The 23,418-nt window shown below is 37.9% G+C and overlaps 1 protein-coding gene across 1 annotated transcript in view; it reads left to right on the top strand.

Moving 5' to 3' along the window:
- Nucleotides 1-23,418, top strand: part of LAMC2 (laminin subunit gamma 2) — a 57,206-nt gene that overhangs the window by 1,088 nt on the left and 32,700 nt on the right. The window contains exons 2-4 of the mRNA XM_034409642.3: nt 14,523-14,711; nt 18,335-18,470; nt 21,372-21,470. Coding sequence (XP_034265533.2) covers nt 14,523-14,711; nt 18,335-18,470; nt 21,372-21,470 — 424 coding nt within the window. The remainder of the gene's footprint in view (nt 1-14,522; nt 14,712-18,334; nt 18,471-21,371; nt 21,471-23,418) is intronic.

Genomic DNA, 23,418 nt, shown 5'->3' with positions numbered 1-23,418 from the left:
TACAATTAATTTCATGTCTAGGGTTGCCAGGTTTGCTTCCAAAAAATAGCGGACAAGCGGGGTGGTGGTGGTGTTGGTTAAGTAGTAAAAAAATAAAAAAAAATTTACAATTAAATTATATATTTTCTTACAAACATTTTAACACGTATTAAAATAATCACTTCAAAACTTTACTTAAAATTCAAAACATCAAATATATTATAATAATATGTAAAATATTAAATTGCATTTTAATTTCATCATAAAGCTTTTGAATAAAAAAAATGTCCACTATTTTGTGAAAAAAAATAGTGAACATAATGTGAAAAAAGCGGACTGTCCGCTCAAATAGTGGACACCTGGCAACATTATTCATGACATAATTTTACTAGGATTAAGAAGGTGTTTCTATCAGGATGCCTTTGGATAATATGTGCAGCTGACACACTTATCATCTTATAACTGATAATATATAACTCTAGCTATCAATATTACAAACTGATGTGTATTTTATACCATTGTAAATATTTTTCCTTTAAGCATTGTAGGAAATGTCATTTCACGGGGATGCTGGGAATTTTAATATAAAACCTTATTCTACATATCATGTAGGGACATCAGTCCCTCTTCTCATTGCCCCCAATTCCCAAACTTTTTCTTTGCTTGTCTCTCCAAAAACAGAATTTGGAAAAGAGAGTATCTTCTCTGTATATAGAAGTTCAACTCACCAAGTGTGAGCTATTATTATTAAGAAGTGTGAAAATAAACAAATAAATAAATCAGTACCAATCAAAACTAGAGATATGGCAGGAATTAAAAGACTGTATGGAGTATCCTGAAAGAAGGAGCAATTTAACACAACTATTTTCTTGACCTATTTCTAATTATTAAAGCTTTAAAAACCTTTAAGAGAAATAAAATCTGACTCCGATTTCTCTATTATCTCTTCATGGATATTAATCTTATCACAAGTTTTGAACAATGTGTCTGTGATGGTTGGAAATGCATTATATGCTCACTAAAGGCAATTAGTAAACTAGGAGTAAACTGCTCCAAGGGTAGGCAACTGAATTTTCCTTAGAGTGCCCAACCTTAGGGTTGGAAAATCCCTCCACGAATCCAAGAAAATGGAAGAGTAGACTTTAAAGACAACTTAAGAACAAACCAGGCATGCAATATTTGTTAAACAGCAGCCCATTGAAGAATATGTGTTATCATTGAATGACTCTGTGGAATTGAACAAAACTTAATCTTCTCCTGCTTTACCAATGGAATTCTGTCTCCTCCACACTTCTTCAGCATATTACTAGTCATTCTCATTTGTTTTCTACCAACATTTACGCATCTTCAGATTTCTGAATGCATTTTCCCATTGTTAATAAACATTCAGCATATTACAAGTAGTCCTCGATTTATGGCCGCAATTGGAACCAGAATTTCCCATTGCTAAGTAAGGTGATTAAGTGAGTTGCACCCAAATTTTACAACCTTGTTTTGCCATGGATGTTAAGTGAATAATTTCAAGTTGATAAGTGAATCACACAGCCGTTAAGAGAATCCAAATTCCCCCATTGACTTTGCTTGTCGGAAGCTGGCTGGGATGGTCTCGAATTTCAATCACATGACCCTGAGAGGCTGCAACCATCATATAGACATGCTGGTTGCCAAGTGCCTGAATTTTGATTCACATGACCATGGGGATGCTGCATAAGGTTGTAAGTGTAAGTCATTTTTTTCAGTGTTCTTGTAACTTTGAATGGTCACTAAACTAAAATAGTTGCAAGTCAACGACTACCCGTAATCTATTTGCTCCATTTTATTTTTTTTTGCCGTTTATGTGTAACTTGCTTTTAGTCCTTTTTTTCCCCTGTCAAACCAATTGTCTTGGTCTTTGATAGAATGTTACTCATTGCATTGTGCACTTAATCCAAAATTTGCTGCAAAGTATTCAAGTTCTCAATATATGACATTTCTGCATATAATATACATTTATCTTCTCTTCCCCAATTAACACACCACTTATTTCACCCCAATTGGCACAATGGTTCACAAATACATGAAACAACTAAGAGCCCCCACATCATTTTTAATACCCTGCTAAATGCTGAACAATTTATTCATCCATACTTTAATTTCATCAGGACCATATTTCCACAAAACATCTAAACATATGTTCATAAACATTCAAGCCTATTCATTTGGCCATACATGTTCTCTAGATCTATAGTGAAACGATAAATTTTCTTTTTCTCATTTATAGTCTCAGGGACTTGCTGAAGAACAAAAATTTGCTTGCTTTTTTTTTTCAAAGTGGAAGCTCACCAAACACTCCATCCATTCTTGAACTTTCTTATTTGTTTGTTTTAAGTTTATTGGATGCCCAATGTAGTGGATTGTGGACAGGGTGTAAACTAAAAAGAGACAAAAAACACTAACCACAGGCAGCTTTGACTAAATTATTCTAATAATAAAATCCATAAAACAAATTAGCGGCCATTAAACTAACAACAAACATCAATCCTAGGCCTGGGACCAAAGCTAGGTTTCCAAAGTTTTCTGGGCCCCTATGAGAGAGGATGCTATCCTTATCTCTGGAGGAATATTGTTCCAGAGGGTGGGAGCCACAACAGAGAAGGTATGCTTCTCGTTTGCACAAGATGGCAACATTTAATGGAGGGGACCTGGAGCAATCCGCTCTCCTGGAACGTATTGAGTGGGCAGAAACAATTGGAGTCATAGTCATTTTTTCTGTACTCACTCATCTCATTCCTATACACCTATTAATAATCTTATACACCTATTAATAAACCTAAAAATCTTGTACACCCATTGGTGTTGGAACAATCACCCCTGTGGATCACATCCATTCACAATGTTGCACATTCCAAATCATAATCTTTCATATGCTATGGTCATCATCAGATGGTCCCATAGCTTTTAACTTTTATTACCCACCATCTATGCACACAACAGAGAGAGAGAGAGAGAGAGAGAGGGAGGGAGGGAGGGAAGGAAGGAAAGAGAGAGAGAGAGAGAGAGGCACGAAAGCTGGTTGGGTGACTTTGGGCCAGTCACTCTCTAATTATTAAGGAAAATGGTAAAGATGGGTTAAAAAAAAAAGAAAATGAAGACTATAGTTCAGTGATCTATAACCTCAGAATATGATTTAGCACAAAGTAAATGTGTATTTTTAATCCTGGCTAGGCTTTATTCTAATGGCATATTTGTAAAAGTTTCACTATATCCTGAGATTTGTTCATTTACAATTTATAATATAGCATTGAATATATATAATGGCTTCACAGGTTCAGAATGTTAACTAGAAATAAGGAAATCTAATGGATAGTCATTCCCAGATTACTGGAAGTCACTGTCCATTAGATTACCATACTAGGACATAGACCTAAAGAAGAGAAAGGTAAGACATGGGAGCTAACATGGAGAGAAGGATTTTATTTATGAGCTTACTTTATACATCAACGTTAGTTAGGGGCTATGAAGTTTGATTCCTGGTGACTGTATGAACAAAATGCTCAGCATTTTACCTCCAATAATGATTTGTAATTCTTCCCAAAATTATTTTTGAAATTTCTTTGATCCTGTCTATCTTATCTATTGTCTTCTTGTTCTTTTACTACCCTCTATTTTGTCAAGCATAAACATTTGTTCCTAGTCCATCATCTGCTTATGTCATATGCACATATTATAGTAATTTCTACTTGCTGATCATCACCACAAACAATCCCATATTTTTACTTAGTCAAGGACTGATTCATCCTTCTTGAAGATCATGGTATTATTAAAATGTTCACATTCATAATTTGAAGACGCAAACCATTGCTTTTACTATTCTGATTTTTGTTATCATGAAAATATCGATATCCTTCAAGATGTTGTCTATCCTTGTCTTCCTTCCTAGGATTAAAATCCTCTTCAGTTTTCCAGCATATTGCTCATCTCTATCTAGTTTTCAGCCCAAGAAAATTAAAATAGTCACTTTTACTTTTCTAGTTAACAGTAAACATTTTGATTCCCATTGTCTCTGACATCTATTTAATGACTTCTTGCCATAATTTTCTTTCTGGAATGTAAGAGGAAGAGTTCCTCCATTACTTTGGTTCTGTGCTCAATAATGTCCTCAATATTTGAGGGGCTGCCACAAAGAAGAGGGGATCTACCTATTTTCCAAAGCACCAGAAGGCAAGACAAGAACCAATGGATGGAAAATTATCAAGGATAGAAGCAACCTAGAATCAAGGAGAAATTTCCTAATGGTGAGAACAATCAACCAATGGAATGCCTTGCCTTCAGAAGTTGTGTGTGTCCCATCACTGGACATTTTCAAGAAGAGACTGGACAGCCACTTGTCTGAAATGGTATAGACTCTCTTGCTTGTGGAGGGAGTTGACCTCCCTTTCAACTATGTTATTCTATGTTCTAAACTGTGGAATAATCTATTGTCTTCTTCCAGATGTTTTAAAATCCCAGTTTAGACTATAGCCCTGGGATCTCCTAGTAGACTCCCCTCCAGATACCAATCATGAATGACCCTGCTTAGCATTTTGAGACCAGTTTAGATGGGCTACCTGGATTGCTGCCACCTGCTATACAGGTAGTCCTCAACTTATGACCACAATTGAGCCCCAAAATTCTGTTGCTAAGTGAGATAGTTGTCAAGTGAGTTTTGCCCCATTTTACAACCTTTCTTGCCACAGTTGTTAAGTGGATCACTGCAGTTGTTAAGTAAATAACATGGTTTTTAAGTGAATCTTGTTTCCCTATTGACCTTGGTTGTTAGAGGGTTGCAAGAGGTGATCACATGACCTTGGGACTCTGCAACCATCATAAATATGAGCCAGTTGCCAAGCATCCAAATTTTGAGCACATAATCATGGGGATGCTGCAATGGTTGCAAGTGTGAAAAACGATCATAAATCATTTTTTTTTAGTGTTGTTGTGACTTCCAACAGTCATTAATGAATGGTTGTAAGTGAAGGACTACCTGTATATCAAATTCCAGCCAGTCAGCTTCTGTTACAAAATGACTGTGCTTAGTGTAGGAAGGCTTCACTACCATGTAGACAGATTCTTAAAACAACACCTGTTCTCTCTCCTTTCTCTTTACTCATCATAAATAAAAAGAGACATGAAAATGCAGAATGCTTAAGTTGGAATGTTAGAAGCACATTGAAGTAAACCTTGTACTACTACAATTAACAGCCCAATTGTGCCTAATAGTGTTGAGTGCTTCTAGTTACTGAGCAAATATCTTAATCCTTCTGCCTGAATGAACAAAATGAAAAGTACTGACCCCAAAATACTCCCTTTGTAAAGATTGGAAGGAGAAAAAATAAACATTCTTTTTTTGCCTGCCAAGATCCTCAGAACCATAAGTAGCAACTTGAATTACAGCCAAATCCTACTTTCCTAGAAGCAGGGAACTTTTGTCATCTCCAGCCAATCTAGCTAATAGTGAAGGATTGAAAGTGTGATAACCCTGAGTTCTGGAACACCCCAAATCAGCCACCGAGACTGCCGGCCAGTGTGAAGTCTTCAAAATGGACTTGTATTTTTTTAAAAAGAAAGAAATAGAGGCTTATTTCTTACCTATGCTTCATCATCAGTAGAACAGGCTATCTGATTTAAATTGCTTCCAAAGTTGTGTGTGTGTGTGTGTGTGTCTTCAAGGTAAACCAAAGTGCCAGTTATGATACTACTTTTATTATACAGTAAAAAAAAGTCTCAAGGTACTTCCCCCCACTCCCCATAGATTTTGTTCATATGATTTTTGCCTTGGTTGCAAGGTTGTTCCTTAAAATTATACTTTCTGCCCATTACAACATGTTTTAGTTCTGTGTTCCATCCAATTGTATCTTTTATATTGAAGGAAAAATGCAGAGATTCCTTTAAGGTTAATGGCAGGTGTAAAGAAACTTTTTTTTGGGGGGGGGTGAGGAGGATAAAGATCAAATATTTGGATGTTGTCTTACTTTTATAAAGTGAATGAATAACAATGCAATCACCAAAACATACTGAATTGTCCCTTAATAGTAAACAAAAAAAGTACAACATTACTAGAGAATGAGCACCATGCCCAATATTCAGAAAAACAACATAGACCTTCATGGGGTTGAGGGAAGTGAGCCACAGTACAATCCTATGCACGTCAACTTAGATATAAAACTCACTGAATTAAACAAAGCATTGTTCTTGATAAGATTTGTCTCTCAGGATCAACTGCTCTTGCAGTTGTATGTTATTTTTTCAGCAAACATTAATATTGGTGTTAGGGTGTATGTAAAAAGTATTTGTTGCTTGTGCAACGAGCACAGCAGAAACACACAGGGAAGGAGATAAACGTTCAGCTCGTGTGAGAAAAATACTTTATATACAAGATAATAAGCAGTCTCGGTGTAGGTAAAACAGTCCAAGGTCATAAAACAGTAATATCAGTCCAGTAAGTATCTTCCCTTACCAAAGCAAACAGACTTTAGTAACTCTTGGTATACAGTACCATATAACAATTCAGTCTAACATCAATCAGCAGAAAGATGCAGGAAGCAACAGGAGCAATCAGGAAGGAAGAACGCTTCTCTGCGCTGCTTATTTATGCACTGTAGCCTAATTACAGGGTTCAGCAAACCCTGATTACGTGGCTCAGTTGTTTCTTAAAGAAACAGATATATTGCCTGACCAACAAGTTAGGAGTAAGCTACAAGCTGAACCTAACAATTGGCTACTGCCTTTCCTTCTGGAATCCCTCTCTGGAAATTTTGTGAGAGTATATAGTGTTATAGGAAAGTCTGGAAAGAACATTTCTTTTCTTCATTTGTTCTATGTCTTCTTAGCTGAGATCTTGGATTCTACTTTGGCAAAATTATAATACAGCTTGGAACAGCAGCAGAAAACTATTCTGGGTCCATGAACCACATTAAAGATTTTTAGATATTGCCTTCAAATCTATAGCATTTAAAACACCAGAAATCAAATATGTTTCATGAAATACATTTTAAGGTTGATTTGTTCATCATCTCCTTAACTTTTTCCACAAGCAGATGATATTATTTTTAAAGATAATTTGCTCATTTATTGAGCTATTTTTCTGCTTATCTCAACCATAGGACTTTCCAATGGCAAAAAAAATGTCTAGAATCATATTGAAGATAGGAATATAGTTTTAGGAGGAGAACCCATTTCAGAACTGAGAGTCTCATTCAAAGTGAATAAACAAAAATCATGAAACAACTCGATAGGCACAACAAGATAGGCAAGAGATGTGGTTTAATGTTGTAAAAATTACAGACAGCCTTATCATGATGTCATTGTCTTCAAGGCTGGTATTTATTTTTTTTATAAATATATATATATATTTACAAGTTGCAGCAAAACCCAGACATGATAGATTGATGTCATCCATAAATGAATCAATCTGTTGGATAGGAAAATTGCTATAATTATATGTGGACAGTTAACTAACTGGACATCATTCCCATATTTGAAGTTTGTAGTTTTCCAAACAAATAAGCAAGAGGTATCACATCTTGTAAAAACCTGGATCTGAGTAATACCTGTTCAGAAGAACAATGAACAAGGCACTGGAGGAGAAGAGCAGAAAGAGTTGGGAGGGGGTGGAGTTAAATGCACCATCAGTTTAGAGATCTTGTGCTGCCACAAGAAATCCAAATCCAGCCTCCCTTGAATTCTATTGACCCTTATCTAGTGCCAATTTAAGGCTTACCATTAATTGACTGGATTCTTATATATAGGTTTAAATAAATCTTGTATGCTGCAGCTTTATGAATGATCCTGATTCTTTGCACCTGACAGGCACCAGCAAATGTTGCTTTGTGCATGTTAGCATCTCTCATTGAGCAAAATAAACATAGAACCAAAATAATGGAGAGGTTCTTACATTCCAGGAAGTAGAATTTTATTCCTGAGTGTAAATTCTTGTCAAAATTTTATGGCAAGAAATGGGAAGACTTTTAGATGTAGTCAATCCAGCATAAAATTTACCAGATCTACTTGTGGACTACTCCTAGACTCTGCTCTCCAAACTATACTCCATGCTCAGGTTCTTTTTTCCATTTGTTGTAACAATATGTGAAAATTGTATAATCTTTGAGGAATCATTGTCTCCCTGTGTTAAGACTTTTAAAATTTGAAAGATATCACACCAAATTTTTCCTGATGCGTTAGGTTTTTGTGGGAACCTTTTTTCAGACGTATTTTCCATATTTTTTTGTGGTCATATAGTTATTGACTTGAATTTTGTAACTCTGATTTAATACTTTACTATACTGTAGTTGGTTGATGGGTTGGCTGATTTGGCAAATTAATTCCAATTATGATTTGGTGTGATTTCTAAATAGATCAACCTTTCTATTATTGTACCACAGAAGAAATAATTAAAACATAAAACTTCATAGTGTGGGATAGAAAAGAACAGAGAAAGTCTTCTCAATGAACATATGCCCCTTACATATTTGGAACTTTAGAGGGGATGTTTAAATGGGGTTGATATTCCCAGTTTTTATAGCTAACATTTACCCTAAATCACCATTCGTTTAAAGAAACAGAAGGCAAAGAATAAAAGGCAAAGATCCTTTTATTCCTTCCAGTTTATGTTAGAAAGCAGTAGTTACAAAGTTGTTTTATGCTTAACCTTGCAAGCCATAGTTAACTAAATCTCCTATATCAGTTGTGGATCACCCAAAAACAAAACAAAACCACAGATGCCCAATAAAATTCAATATATATGAGTGTGTTTGGTTTTCACTCTCAATTCATCTAACTTTCCCACTAAGTATCAGGATTACATTTGACCAGGTGTTTGGAATTTAGGCACTTCCAGATACAACATAAGTTTTTGAAAAACCCCTCCCCTTAATTCAAAATATTTTGCCAACTAATCCTTGGTCAAAAATGCCTCTTTGGGGGAAATCTGAAAGGATATGTGCTTTGTACCTGCAAATGTCTTGAAGACATTATCTCATCCCTTTTCTAATCTTGACTGAGGCCTGAATTATGAGATTAAATGAGATAAAAACCATAGTCTTCTTGAGGGATGAGTTCTTGCAGAAAGAAGCACAGAGTGAGCCTCTTTTAGTCGTACAGAAGCCTACAGTCTTCTGATTCTGCTGACTATGTTATCTCTCTGGACCATGTTTGTGAGTTGGAGACTGAGTAGTATGTTCCTTGCAGGAACAGTCTAGGAGAGAAATTTTACGTGGCACTGCCTCTCTTGTCCATGGTGCTGTTTAATATCTTTGTGAAATTGGTGGAAGCAGGTATCAGACATCTGGTGCTGAGTATCAGCAGTCTGAAGATGACAGTCTTTTTTCCATAGCATCTGAATCAGAAAAGGTTGTGTGTGTGTGTGTTCTGAATCAGTGCTTGGAGGCTGTAGAAGGGTGTGGATGAGGGTTAACAAATCAAGACAAAATCCCAATGCGGTGGAATTTCCAGGCAAGGGAATTTTGGACTTTACCTGTTCTAAATGGAGTTGTACTTTCTCAGAATGAAATATCCAGAGTTTGGAGATACTTCTAGAATCATCAATTGGTGATCAAGATACTTCTGTGAGATCTCCGCCTATGACTAGTCTCAGTCAGTATGTTAGGTATAGACTTCACAATCAGGAATAAACTACTTACAATGGTTTCACCATTTGGTAATTGGCAGAGACTAAAGAAAATGACCTTGACAAAGATACCACCTAAGCAAAAGGAGGTGAAGCATATTTTAAAGTCCAAAATAACCAGATGCCATTCAGAAGTGACTCCAACAGAAGCCCCACCCCTAATTCACTGAACTAAGGAGGAGAAAGTACAGTACAATCTGACCTGCATGATTCTGTTATAATAGTCGATCTCAATAAAAGTAATTTTAGTCTTCATATGGGGTTGTTTTGGTCTGGTTCACCTAGCAGGGCTGATTTCACCTCATGTTTATATTATGTAATGTGCTGTGTATAGTCTATCCTTGTATTCGGTCTGGAAGCCACAACAAACTATGCAAAACAACCCAGTGAGCTACCTGGCCACTGGCATCCTTTCCTTCATGAAACTTGGGAGGTCAAAGCGTGTGTCTGGGGAGCAGAGAAATAGACATTGCAGCAGAAATTGGTCAGTGGGAGAAAGATCTTGCACCCCTTATTTGTTACTGTTTCAGCATTAATTTCATTCCTTCACAAAATTGCTTTTCTCTAATAAAATATACTGTTGTGGCAGCAGATTCGGCACAGTGAGGAGGTTGGGGAGGAACGTGGGCCAGTCCTGGAGTCTGGGGAAGGCTTGGACGATGGCTCTGAGTCAGAGGCAGAAAGGGGGCCAAGGCCATCTGGTAGTTCTTTGCTGCCTCCGGAGTCTCCCGAGTCTGACATCAGCAAGGCAGAAGAACAGCGTGAGCCTGTTCCCAGTGTGCGCATGTGCAGAGCTGCCAGGAGACAGGAACAATTAAGGAAACAGGGTCAACTTGGGAGTAAGGCTTGGAGATGATTGGCCCCTCCCATAAGACATAAAAGAGAAGCAAACGGGACATGAGCTTTTGCAGGAAGCAATTAGTTCATCTGGCCGATTCAAGATTTGAAATTTCTTCTTGTGACTCTGTGCCAAATTTGGCCTTGCCCTGTGTCTGGAAATTAGCTCTTTGGCAGTGTTTTCTCCTTGGACCCATACAGTCCAGCAGCAGATGCAAATAATATAAAATTGGATGCTCTTTGCTACTGCTCCATCAATAGGTGAGGTCAAATTATGGAATTAGAGGGTAACAAAGGACTTTAGAGCTCCAGGGCAGGAATACTCAGACTTTCACAAGCAAAAGTTTGTCCAAACTTTGAAAGCCTCTAGCAATCGAGTGCCCATGACTCAGGAGGCAGGTTTTTTCACTGCTTAACAGCAATCATGGTCAGGAAATCCCCTATTTCAAGTTTGGATTTCCCTCTGCAAAGCTCTCTCATGTTGTTTCTTGAAGGAATACATCCTTCTCCTCTTTCCTGTGACAACCTTATTACCTGTCCTTATTAGCCTTTTCAGGCTGTTGCAGATATAGATCCTTTTTTTCAGCTGCCTTGGCGAGGTTGCCTCTGCCACTCCACTCTTTCCTGCTGAAGACCATGCTGTACCATCCTCTCTTTATCATACAAAAGAAATTAGCATTTGTGTGCATGTGTGTGCGCGCAGGGGTGAAATCCAGCAGGTTCTGACAGGTTTTGGAGAACTGGTAGCAGAAATTTTGAGTAGTTCAGAGAACTGGCAAATACCATCTCTGGCTGGCCCTAGAGTGGGGTGGAAATGGAGATTTTGCAATATCCTTCCCCCAGGAGTGGGGAGGGAATAGAGATTTTGCAGTATCCCTGCCACGCCCACCAAGCCACACCACGCCCACCAAGCCATGCCCACAGAACCGGTAGTAAAAAAATTTGGATTTCACTACTATGTGTGCGTGCAGCTTATTTCACACCGTGAAATCATTCACTTTACTTTTTATCTGCCAAGGGAAGGAAAATAGAAATTCATCACTTCTCCACTTTTCTGTATCGCTATCATATTCAATAGATGTTTTTCCACCATTTGGGGATGCTGACAAGGGGAGAGAAGAACCAAAGCTGGAGGAATCAACCAATGACTTTGATTATACAGATGCGTAATCAGATCTCGGTATTTGACAGGTAGGATAGGGATTGCTTACAGGGACTGCAAAATTCATGCTGGCAGATAGTTTTCTGCCAATTAAACAATGGGTAGAGAGTATATTTTTATAGCACTAGGGAATGATCTTAGATGTTAATTTCTCCATGTAATGTGTAATGGACTTCAGTCCAGTTTTGTGCAATTGTTATATTAGGTCAATCGGAGCATATATTATAAATGCCGATAAAGCAATAGATAGTGACCAAAATGATTTCATTCTGAATTTCTAGAAAGGCCAATTTCTTTGGAAAAAGTCAAGTTCTAGCAAGACTTACTTTCAGCGGCACTGAAGAAAGTTTTTGGGGCTGCTGCCAGACATGTGAGCTGCAGCCGTGCCTCTGGCAACCTAGGTAAATTCCAGGTGGTGCAGAGTGAGTGCTGAAGAGAATGAGATCAGCTTGGCAGCCATGGCAGAACCTGGGCAGGTCTGAATTGTAGGATCCTCTCAGGAACTTGGAATGTAAGAGTCATGCCTGAACTTGATAGTATGCGTTGGCAGCCAAAGTGAAGATTAGCTAGAGCAGCTGTTGATGACTCTCTGGGTTTCTGACAAATATGTGGTTATTGTCAGTGAGATGGATATCAGGTTGGCAGCGTAGGTGACAGAGATGGAGACATGTTTGCGGTTCAGGGGGTTGTTTCTGCTCAGTACTAATATCAGAATTTTCTCCCTTTTCATTAGGACTTGTTCTTATTTTGCATAGTGCTACATGTTTATATACATGCAGTAAAGCTGAAAGATAAAGGATTCCCTGCGGATTTTACTCCACTAGTCATAGCTGACTTTGGGGGGTGGAGCTCATCTTTGTTTCAAGATCATTGAACCAGTGCTGTCCGAAGACATTTCCACAGTCATGGGGGCAGCATCACATCACAGAGCACTGTTACCTTTCCACCGAAGGGGGTACCTGTTTATATACTTGCATTTGCATGCTTTTGAACTGCTAGGTTGGCAGGATGGGAGCTCACCTCGTTTTGTGGCACTTGAGTCTCGAACCTGGACTACCGGCTTTCCAGCCGACAAGACAGCATAGTAACCGCTGAGCTACCACACTGCCCATATATAGTACACTCCAGTGGTGGGTTGCCCCCGGTTCAAATTGGTTCTATAGAACCATTAGTAAAACCGGTGGGAGGCTCCGCCCACCGACCCCAACGCCATCAGGAAGCTTCTGCACATGTGCAGAAGTGTGCGTGTGCGTGCGTGGCCCCGTTGCAAACTGGTAGTAAAGGTAAGTAGAACCCACTCCTGGTACATGCAGATGCTCAGTTTAAATCCTATTGCCAAAAAAAATATCCTAAAATGAATTTACATTGCTAAGAAACTTCCTCTTTTTACAAATCTTTCTCAATCCATCTCAATATCTCAAAGCAGAACTACACTAGCAAAATGCCAATGGCTATAGGACTTCTAAGGATCTAAGAAAAAGATTTAGGCCCAACAAATCTTTATTATATACATCTATGATTTTGTTATACAATATATTTATCTGATTGGAGGAAGCTTCAGTTATAACTGTACCCACAGTTTAAGGAATTTGAATCCAGTTCTGAATTATACTACATTTTCTGTTGGTTTACCTTATATATTCGTGCATAAACCTATTCACAGATTAATTGTCCCTCATATTTTTAGCCATAACATCATGAAAAATGTGCTCTCTGTAAATAAGATGATTTCCCAACTCTTCATATGTTTTAATTTTCACATTTGGCTTATTTGAGGTTGGTGCATTTTTCATAATACTTGGTTAAAAATGCGAGGGGGTCTGCTGATCTGCAGATGGGCTTATGCACAAATTTATATAGGATATATGGATATTTTTAAAAAGCTGAGGAAAAAATCTACCACATATACTTGTGGATAAGCCCATCCTTGGTTAAACCAAACCCAGTTTTTGTGTGTATTTTGGCACCTAACATTCTTGACTTATCTGTGAATATATATGATTTATCTCTTTTAACAGTCACAGCTTTTCTGTGAGTATATATGATTTATCTCTTTAATAGTCACAGCCTTTGCTCTATAAAATCTCCAGATACTGAAGTGTAGACACTGAGAAATCTAGTAGAGATTCCTGTGGTCTTCACATTTTATGAACAATCTTGGGATTTCCAAAGACTGTAAACGGCTTAAACCATTTTATATACTTGGCTGTGATGTTTCCTTTAATCCTGCTGAAAGTAAAAGCTAAGTCTATCTTAACACATTTGTACACAATTCTGAATAATTGCTTTCCTGTCCCTTGCTGTTCCTTAACCTTACTTCTCCTTTTTTATCATTTACCTATTGCCCTGCTACTGTTAAATTTTAGATTATAAGATTTCCTGAGGCAGGAAAATGACACAATACATATAATAATACAACCTAAAGGTAATTAATACATTAACTAATTTTATGCTGCTGTGCAAATGTGAACTTTCCCTGATTTTGTTGGTCAGAGCTGCTGTATCTGCCGAAGCAAGGAAATTTAAATGAGGAGCAAGGAGGTTAGGGATCAAAACTAACTTCCTTACTGTCCCAGTTGTAAGTTACTTCTGTGTTTCAACATGGGAACGTCTAGTTTTGCTTCCCTCAGGAACTTCTACATACTAAATTAGGATATTCTGTTTAGCTGTGTGGGGAAAGAGAAAAGGGTTTGAAACTTGGAAGACCAAAAAGAATGAGAAATGTAATTCATCTCTGCTCTTCTAAATTACATTGTTTCCAGGAAGGAAAAATCACATTATCATTAATAGTGTTGCAAATAAGGCATTTCTAATATTTCAATAAATGTAAACTGCACAATAAATCTAATCACCCCTGCCTCTTTTGCCTAACGGTAGTCGTTCTGTTGCTTTGTCTTCCAGCCTGCAACTGCAATGGGAAGTCCAGATACTGCATCTTCGACCCTGAATTGCTCAGGCAACAGGGAAATGGGTATCGGTGCCTCAACTGTATTGACAACACGGATGGAATAAATTGTGAACGATGCAAAGAGGGCTTCTATCGCCGGTCTCAACAAGATCATTGCATGTCCTGCAACTGCAACCTCAGAGGTAGGCAGGCACAGATTTAGGAAACGAGGAAGAAGAAAAAAAAAGCTTTGACTCATAGTTCATCTCCCCACTTGCACACAAATATGCAAGTAGCTCCAGGCAATATCTTTTCTGTGTCATGTTCTCGTAGCTCTGCTTTCATCTTGGATTTAAAAAATGAGCTACGGTGGTGCAGTGGTTAGACTGCAGTACTGCAGGCTACTTCTGCTGACTGCCGGCTGCCTGCAATATGGCGATTCAAATCTCACCAGGCTCAAGGTTGACTCAGCCTTCCATCCTTCCGAGTTGGGTAAAATGAGGACCCAAATTGCTGCAATATGCTGATTCTGTAAACCGCTTAGAGAAGGCTGTAAAGCACTGTGAAGCAGTATATAAGTCTAAGTCAGAGGTGGGTTTCAGCAGATTCTGACCAGTTCTGGAGAACCGGTAGCGGAAATTTTGAGTAGTTCAGAGAACTGGTAGTAAAAATTCTGACTGGCCCCACCCCCATCTATTCTCTGCCTCCCAAGTCCCAGCTGATCGGGAGGAAATGGGGATTTTGCAGTAACCTTCCCCTGGATTGGGGACGGAATGGAGATTTTACAGTATCTTCCCCTGGAGTGGGGTGGGAATGGAGATTTTACAGTATCCTTCCTCTGCCATACCCACCAAGCCACACCCACAGAACCGGTAGTAAAATTTTTTGAAACCCACTACTGGTCTAAGTGCTATTGCTATTTTGTCCCCAGCCCTTCAGTGAAACAGGCCTAGGGTTAAGGTGGGGGAGGCCAGGGACTCCTAGAGGACTGGATTATTTTTATTTATTTACAGTATGTATTTGTCAAATGTATATGGCCGTGCATAACGTAACACTGGATGGATTACAATTAAATCTATTTATTCAAACTAACTACAAAACCAATTAAAAATGATAAATAAAACAAGACCACAAGGAGGAGATTACACATAATAAAGCCAAAGCACGGGCTCCCTATTGCTAGGGGATCTCCAGACTTGCTGAAAAAAAATCAAGTTTTAAGGGGTCTCTGGAAGGCTAAATTTACCTTGAAAGGATGACATTCTGGAGAGCGAGGGCCTCAGCAGAAAAGGCTCATCTCCTAGGTCCTGTCAGATGGAACTGTTTGGCAGATGAGACCCACAACATGCCTCTCCTGATGGACCTGATGATTGATATTCCCCTGTATCTTACTTTCTTGTTTATTTTTTATTATGTTTATTGTTTTTTATTTTTATTATATTTACTGTTTGAAGGACTTTAATATCATGATATTGTTTTAATTGTTGCTGGTTTTATGGTGCCCAGAGTACATCCAGCGAGATGGGCAGCTGTGTAATTTTATGAAAGAAAGAAAGAAAGAAAGAAAGAAAGAAAGAAAGAAAGAAAGAAAGAAAAAGAGAGAGAGAGAGAAGGAAGGAAAAAATAAAAAGAAAGGAAGGAAGGAAGGAAGGAAGGAAGGAAGGAAGGAAGGAAGGAAGGAAGGAAGGAAGGAAGGAAGAAAAAGAAAGAAAAAGAAAGAAACATAGGGGTTCACTCAATCACATGAGAGGTGATTGTTGGCTTGTTAAATATGGATACTTTAAATTTAAGTCTTTGTTCTCGGCATATGTATATTAAATGAAACCACTAGTTTATAGTCAGAAATTCATATTTAATGGGTCAGTACCAGCAACAATAATTATAACAAAACAGAAATAAACATTTTGTTTTGTGCTGTTTTCTCATATTCAAGCCCAGTATTTTTTTTTCTTTTGTTTATCTTCTTCTAATTTGTTAGGTTAAGTCAGTGGTGGAATTCAAATTTTTATACTACCGGTTCTGTGGGTGTGGCTTGGTGGGCATGGTGTGGCTTGGTGGGCATGGCAGGGGAAGGATACTGCAAAATCTCCATTCCCTCCCCACTCCTGGGGGAAGGATATTGCAAAATCTCCATTCCCAACACACTCTGGGGCCAGCCAGAGGTGGTATTTGCCAGTTCTCCAAACTACTCAAAATTTCCACTACCGGTTCTCCAGAACCTGTCAGAACCTGCTGAATAGCACCCCTGGGTTAAGTGTGTAATACTATGCTGGGGAATAAGTGAAATACATGTTTGATTGCAATTTACTCATTCCTTTTCTGTACAAACACAATATGGTCTAAGTCTAAAACATTTTTTGTTGTGCAAGCCAAAGTCAAAGATTAAATGAAGTTTTTGGTATTGAAGTTAAATTATTTTCACATTGTTTAGTATTTAGTTTCTCATTCCATTCAATCTTTAAAATTTGCATCATGAATTAATTGATAACAGATATTTATAAAAGCTGATTGTGGATTTTTGGTCTCATAGGATTTAATGATGTTCTCTAATGACTCAGGCATCTCTGAAATTGAAACTGCTGTCTAATCTAATGGAGATGTCAGTAAACATAATTATAAATATTGCCAGGGGGCAGTAACTGACAAATGGTATTTATTTTATAACAGAATATAAACACTCATCATGATAATCTACTAGTTGATCTAACGCCCAGCATCCATCCTTCTCTAACAATGCCATCACAGTTCTTTCTGAATATTATTTATTGTTGTAATTTAGTTCTGTATCACTCTTCCTCCTAGAGTAGAAACCACAGAGTATACTTGTAACTGACATTTCAAGAATAACTTCATCTTTATTCTACATTTTATGATATATTGCTTTCATTTTTCTAAAATGAATCTACTTGTGTTTGTGTCTATTGCCTTGCTGCTGACTCTTTTATTTAACATTTTTGATGCCTTTTTTTGTATACAACTCTAAGTTTGCACTCTAGGAGGAACAATGATATAGAACTAAAATAACAGGAAGAATAACAATAAATATTATATTGCAATAATCCAAATGTGTGGTTATTAAGACATAAAACAATAAGTGAGTCTAGGCTAAACTTGGGATACATAGGGCTGGTATACTAGCTGAAGCCAAGTAGTCCTCAACTTACAACCACAATTGAGCCCGAAATTTATGTTGCTAAATGAGAAATTTGCTAAGCGAGTTTTGCCCATTTTACAACCTTCCTTGACACAGTTGTTAAGTGAATCATTGCAGTTTGTAAGCTAGTAACATAGTTGTTAAGTGAATCTGGATTTTCTATTGACTTTGCTTTTCAGAAAATCACAAAAGCTGTGCACATGACTCCAGGACACTGTCATATGTATAAATCAATTGTAAAGTGGCTGGATTTTGATCATGTAACTACGTGGGATGCTACAATGGTCGAAAATGTGGAAAACGGTCAAAAAACACTTTTTTGAGTGCCGTTGTAACTTTGAACATTCATCAAAGGAACTGTTGTAAGTCGAGGACTACTTGTATAGATTGGAATCAAGGAGAGTCTCTAAGCTTGAACTTGGTTGCTTGGAAGGAACGGTTGCATTGACCAGAGCAGGCCATCTTTCTAATTCCAAGAGAAGCACATATCTGTGATACTTACCTTATGGAATTCAGCTTCAGAGTTTTTGTTCTCCTCTGTTGCCTTATTGCTTCCAAACATCAGAAGAAAATTTCTTCTGAAATGTTTGAGATCTCATAGACAAGTTGAGAATAAATCATACTGTCAGAAATTAATTTACAGTATTATATTTCCATATTTCTTCTTCATAGGTTCTGTCAGTGCACAGTGTGATAACCATGGCCGGTGTCACTGCAAACCTGGTGTGACAGGTGATAAATGTGACCGATGCCAGCATAATTTCCATTCCTTCTCTGAGGCTGGATGCATAGATGTTGGGCAAATACAGTAAGTACCTTCAGGTTTATGGAACTGTCAAACACGGATAATTATGTCTTTGTGGAAATTCAGATTTCCTTCAATAAGGCAATAAAAATAAATTTGGTTGATTTTCTATGCTTTTACATAAAGAAGTTCTGAATCAAAAATTTCCCAGTCTATTTGCTAAAAATGGTATATAGCAGTGATGGTAAACCTTTTTGGCACCAAGTGCCCAAACTGGAACGTGCGTGCATGCGTGCGAGTGTGCCAGATCCCCACAGACCCAAAGACCAGCTGGCTGGTGCACATGCACACTGGTCACCTGGTCTTCGTGTGCGCCAGAGCCCCAGAAACCCAAAGAAGAGCTGGCCAGTGCGCATGCCCGCGCCAGCCAGCTGGTCTTCGGGGTTTTAGGGCTCCAGCATGCGCAAAGATCAGAAACCAGAAGAGCAGTTGGTGACCCGAATGTGCTCACATAGCGGGCTCTGTGTGCCACCTCTGGCACACATGCCATAGGTTTGCCATCACGGCTATATAGACTGTATATCGGAAACTGTATTTTTCAATTTTGTTGGTCTTAGTGGGAATATATGTTTGAATTGCTCCATTTTTAAAAATCTCTTTAGGCCTACTGCATGTAGATTGCAAAAGTCCAAAAGACCACTAGATGGCAGGGAAGAAGTAGAGTCTTCACTATTTCTTTACCACCCTCTTGTGGTCACTCAGATTTTGCAGCCCACATATAGTAGGCCTAAGCTTACTTATGCACTGGAAGATATGAAAGAATCAGAGGACACTGTCTTCTTTGTGCAGATATAATTTTTTTCAGAAGGGACCCTGCAGTTGAGAAACAATTTGACAGTCTGTGTTTTATGGATGGTGTGATATTATTAGGAATGCTGAAAGAATTTGATCTTTCTGTGCTCCATGGTGAACTGAACTGAACTGACCTCCTTTGCTGATGACAGGATCAGAACATCTGGTCTATACAATTTTTCAGCATGAATGTTGCAGTGAATATTTGGCTCAAAAACCATAGTGCATTAAATATGCATATTTTGAGGGAAACTGCATTTAAAAGCAAGCATTTAAATTCTATATGTTCTATGTATAGAATGAACTCAGCAATGAAAGAACATTTGAAAAAGTGATGCAAAACAAAAATAATTCCATTTGCTCCTGGGACTGGCCTGAAGACTATAAGTATACTATTTAGAAAGTGATATATTCTCATCTTTCCATTCATGTCACAACAAGAGCAGTTCGGTACAAACATTTTTACCCAGCCCAGTGACATATATGTCACTCGCACTTTGCATGATACAGTCTGTAACCCAGTGTTTCTCAATCTTAGCAACTTTAAGATGTATGGACTTCAACCCCCCCAAATTCCCCAGCCAATAAGTCTAGCTGGGGGATTTTGGGAATTGAAGCCCAGTTATCTAAAAATTGCTAAGATTGAAAAAACACTGCTCCAATCTATCACTTTGTGATAGATGATTTCTATCAACTATTTTTCTTTTCCTCTGTCTGCTTATAGTTCATTGAGAAGATCAAAGCTTTTAACTACTGCCAAGTAAAATGGGTTTATCTTTGTTGCATTTAACATCTTGGTAGGGATAGATCAGTGGTGGGTTTCAATTTTTTTTACTACCGGTTCTGTGGGGGTGGCTTGGTGGCCGTGGCATTGCTTGGTGGCCGTGGCTTGGTGGGCATGGCAGGGGACGGTTACTGCAAAATCCCCATTCCCTCCCTATCAGCTGGGACTTGGGAGGCAGAGAATAGATGGGGGCGGGGCCAGTCAGCATTTTTACTACCGGTTCTCCGAACTACTCAAAATTTCCGCTACCGGTTCTCCAGAACTGGTCAGAACCTGCTGAAAACCAACTCTGGGATAGATGCTGTCAAATAAATATGTGGACAGTGGCTGGGAAGTATGATCTGCTTTGAATATTGAGGAAAATGGACACATTAAAAAAAAGAAATCAAGGTACCCAGGGCTACCAAGGCCGACACTGGAATTAGCTTTCCAGGAACAACATGATCCATGATTTTAAAACTCATGTTTTTAATGGCGGCTCAAACAAGCAACAATGACATATTGCTACCTTTTTCAACTTTGTTACTGTCCATGACTTTAAGTAGGTTTTGGATTTAAAAAAACAACAACAATATATATATGATGATACCAGAATCCATAACTGCAGCTACAATCTTGAAAACTGCAACTACATATCTTGAAAAACATGGTGCACTTTAATTCTGATCATATAGATTGAGCAGCAATTATGTTTCAGAAAAATACCATCATCAATACAAAAGGAGTTTCAGTAAAGATTGTGTTCTATACTGTTCTATTCGTTTTTTTGGATAATTCCACTATTCTCTCTCATCAGATGATAACAATGTGAATGTCCTGGTTTTTCTCTCTAAAAAAAAATTGGATATTAAGGATGAAAGAAAGTGATCAATAGCATGCTCAGACAATACATCTGTAAAACTAGTAGTCTTAGTCTGTAATGAACAGTCAACTGAAGAAAAGAAGTCCAATTGCCATGTCTCAATTTTTCAGACTGTTTTGTTATTATTATATTTTAAACTATGATGCAAATATATACATTCTCAGGAAAAAAATGCATAAAAGTGTTTTAAAACAGTGAAAAGATAAAATATATCACTATAACAGTTAACAATTACAATTCTATATATACGTATCTAATGTAAATATTCAACCTGTCTAATGGATGGACAATTCAGTACTGAAGTATTCAATAGTACAGTACTGAAGTATTTCCATCTACAGTATGTTCAATAGTTTGAGCTGATTAATTGGGCTCAGCCTTGTTGCATTCTGTTTGTTGTTTATAGAAATGCTTGCAAATTCCCTGAAACCGAAGTTAGATATAAGGGTGTGTTTTATTTTCCCAGGAACATTCAGTGTAATTGTGATCCATCTGGAAGCACAGGGCAGTGCATTTCTGGACGCTGTGTCTGCAAGACTGCAGTTGCAGGAGAGCGATGTGACAGGTGTGAGCATGTAGTTTCTATGGCTAAAAGGTTTTGCTTTGTTTTTTTATGGGAGGGGGCATTGCTATGATTTCTCCCCAAAACACATCAGAGAATCTATGCTTAGTGGTTCTAATTCACCTTTCAATCAGATTTTAGTGAATGAGCCCACATAAATTATCCTGTATCTGATGCATTACTAATCAAGATTATTGAATAGAGTGAATCAAAGATAATTTCCTCAACAGCAATTCATAACACCTGGAGTCATCCAACATCATTGGAGCAAAGGAACAGTAATGAGGGATGCTATATTGCACGGATATCAAACTTGCGCCATCACGTTGCTGTCACGTGATGTTTCATGATGTTTTTTCCCTTTGCGGAACTGGGGTGGGCGTGGCCTGCTTGTGATGCATCCGGCCTGCAGGCCACCAGTTTGACACCCCTGCTATAGTGCTTCAGTGATGGCTGCTTGATGCTAAAATGACATTCCAATTTAGTGTTTCTCTAGCTTAGGAGTTAGTAACTTTATGATGCATGGACTTCAACTCCCAGCATGGTGGCTGGGGAATTCTGGGAGTTGAAGACCATACATCTTAAAGCTGCTAAGGTTGAGAAACACTGCTCTAATCACTAGCATAGAACTAGCCAAAGTCAGTACATAAAGTAAGAAAGCTGGCATGTCAAATTATAATTTTAAATTCTGACAATTTCAGTTTCCTTGAGGAAAGATTTGTGGGTTTCAAGGTTTTTGAAAATGTGCTTCTCTATAATGTCCAATTTGATAGAAAAGAACTTTGGGGAGCCAAGATATATTTTTCTTCACTGCAAAACATACTATAAAACAACTGCGTCAAATAACTAGAGAATAAATGAAAAGCAAAGCCCTGCCATTGGGGAGAAGGAGGCAGGAACTTGCATCAAACAACAATGCAGACAAAAAAATTGTAGAGAAATTTACATCTTTTCCCAGATAATTTGGTATCATCTACTTGGCCCAGACCTCAGATGAGTAAATGAACAAATTCCTTCCACCTTGACCTGTCCTTAATGACTACAGCTTTTTGAAAGACATTCCATTGATAATTCTCTTGCAATCAATCCACATTGTCCATTATCTTACCCTTCTACTTTACTCAACTTTGCAAGCATAGTTGTTCATCTGCCTTCATCTCATATCTAAAATCATTGTCTCCAGCAGAATTGTCAGTCTTGATTTCATCTAGAACCAACTGATTATTTGCTCTTTTCCAAAATCACAATTCAGAACTCTCTTCTTTCTCTCACCCCTTTTCAGTGTTCATCTTTCACAGCCTTACATAGAAATATCATTATTCCTTCACTGTCCTGTCTAGGTTTGTCATTGCTGTCCCCTCTAGGATTAATCTCCTCTTGACTTCTCTACCCCATTGTCTATCTATTATCAAGCTCATGGAAACAGAACTGTCTACTTCCTTTATTTCTACATCAGATCTGAATTCAGCAATAATACTGGTTGGTCTCATTTTTGTCCTTTTGCTATTAAATGTAAATCCTGATTTTTTCTCTTTTCCCATTTTTATTTTTCCAACAAGCCTTCTAAGTCTTGTGTACTTTGACACCATAAGAAAATGGTGCCCTCCTTCTCAAATTGTTAGTGAGTCCATCACCAATTTTGAATCTAGCTGTCAGTTCCTCCATTCCTGTTAGTCGTATAATGGATTTACTGTGTAAGTTAAACAGATAACAGATATGTATTTATCTCACTCCAAAACAATTTCTTACAATAGGTTTTTGTTCATTGCAAAGGTTTCAGAATTATCAAGTACTCTGGCAAACTCACTAGCCTTAATATATTCCATATTTTAGCACAAATTATTCAATCAAAGGCTTTTCTATAGTAAATAAAGCAAAAGTAAAAAACCTCCATAAATTTTCTTGGTGTTTTAGCCATCAACTATTTGATCTCTTGCCCTTCTTAAAAAGA

Source organism: Pantherophis guttatus, chromosome 3, assembly GCF_059756535.1.
Source record: "Pantherophis guttatus breed Tessera chromosome 3, ASM5975653v1, whole genome shotgun sequence".
In the NCBI taxonomy this organism is placed as follows: Eukaryota; Metazoa; Chordata; class Lepidosauria; order Squamata; family Colubridae; genus Pantherophis; species Pantherophis guttatus.
Note: the sequence above shows the minus strand (reverse complement) of the source record. Positions and strands in the feature narration are given on the sequence as shown.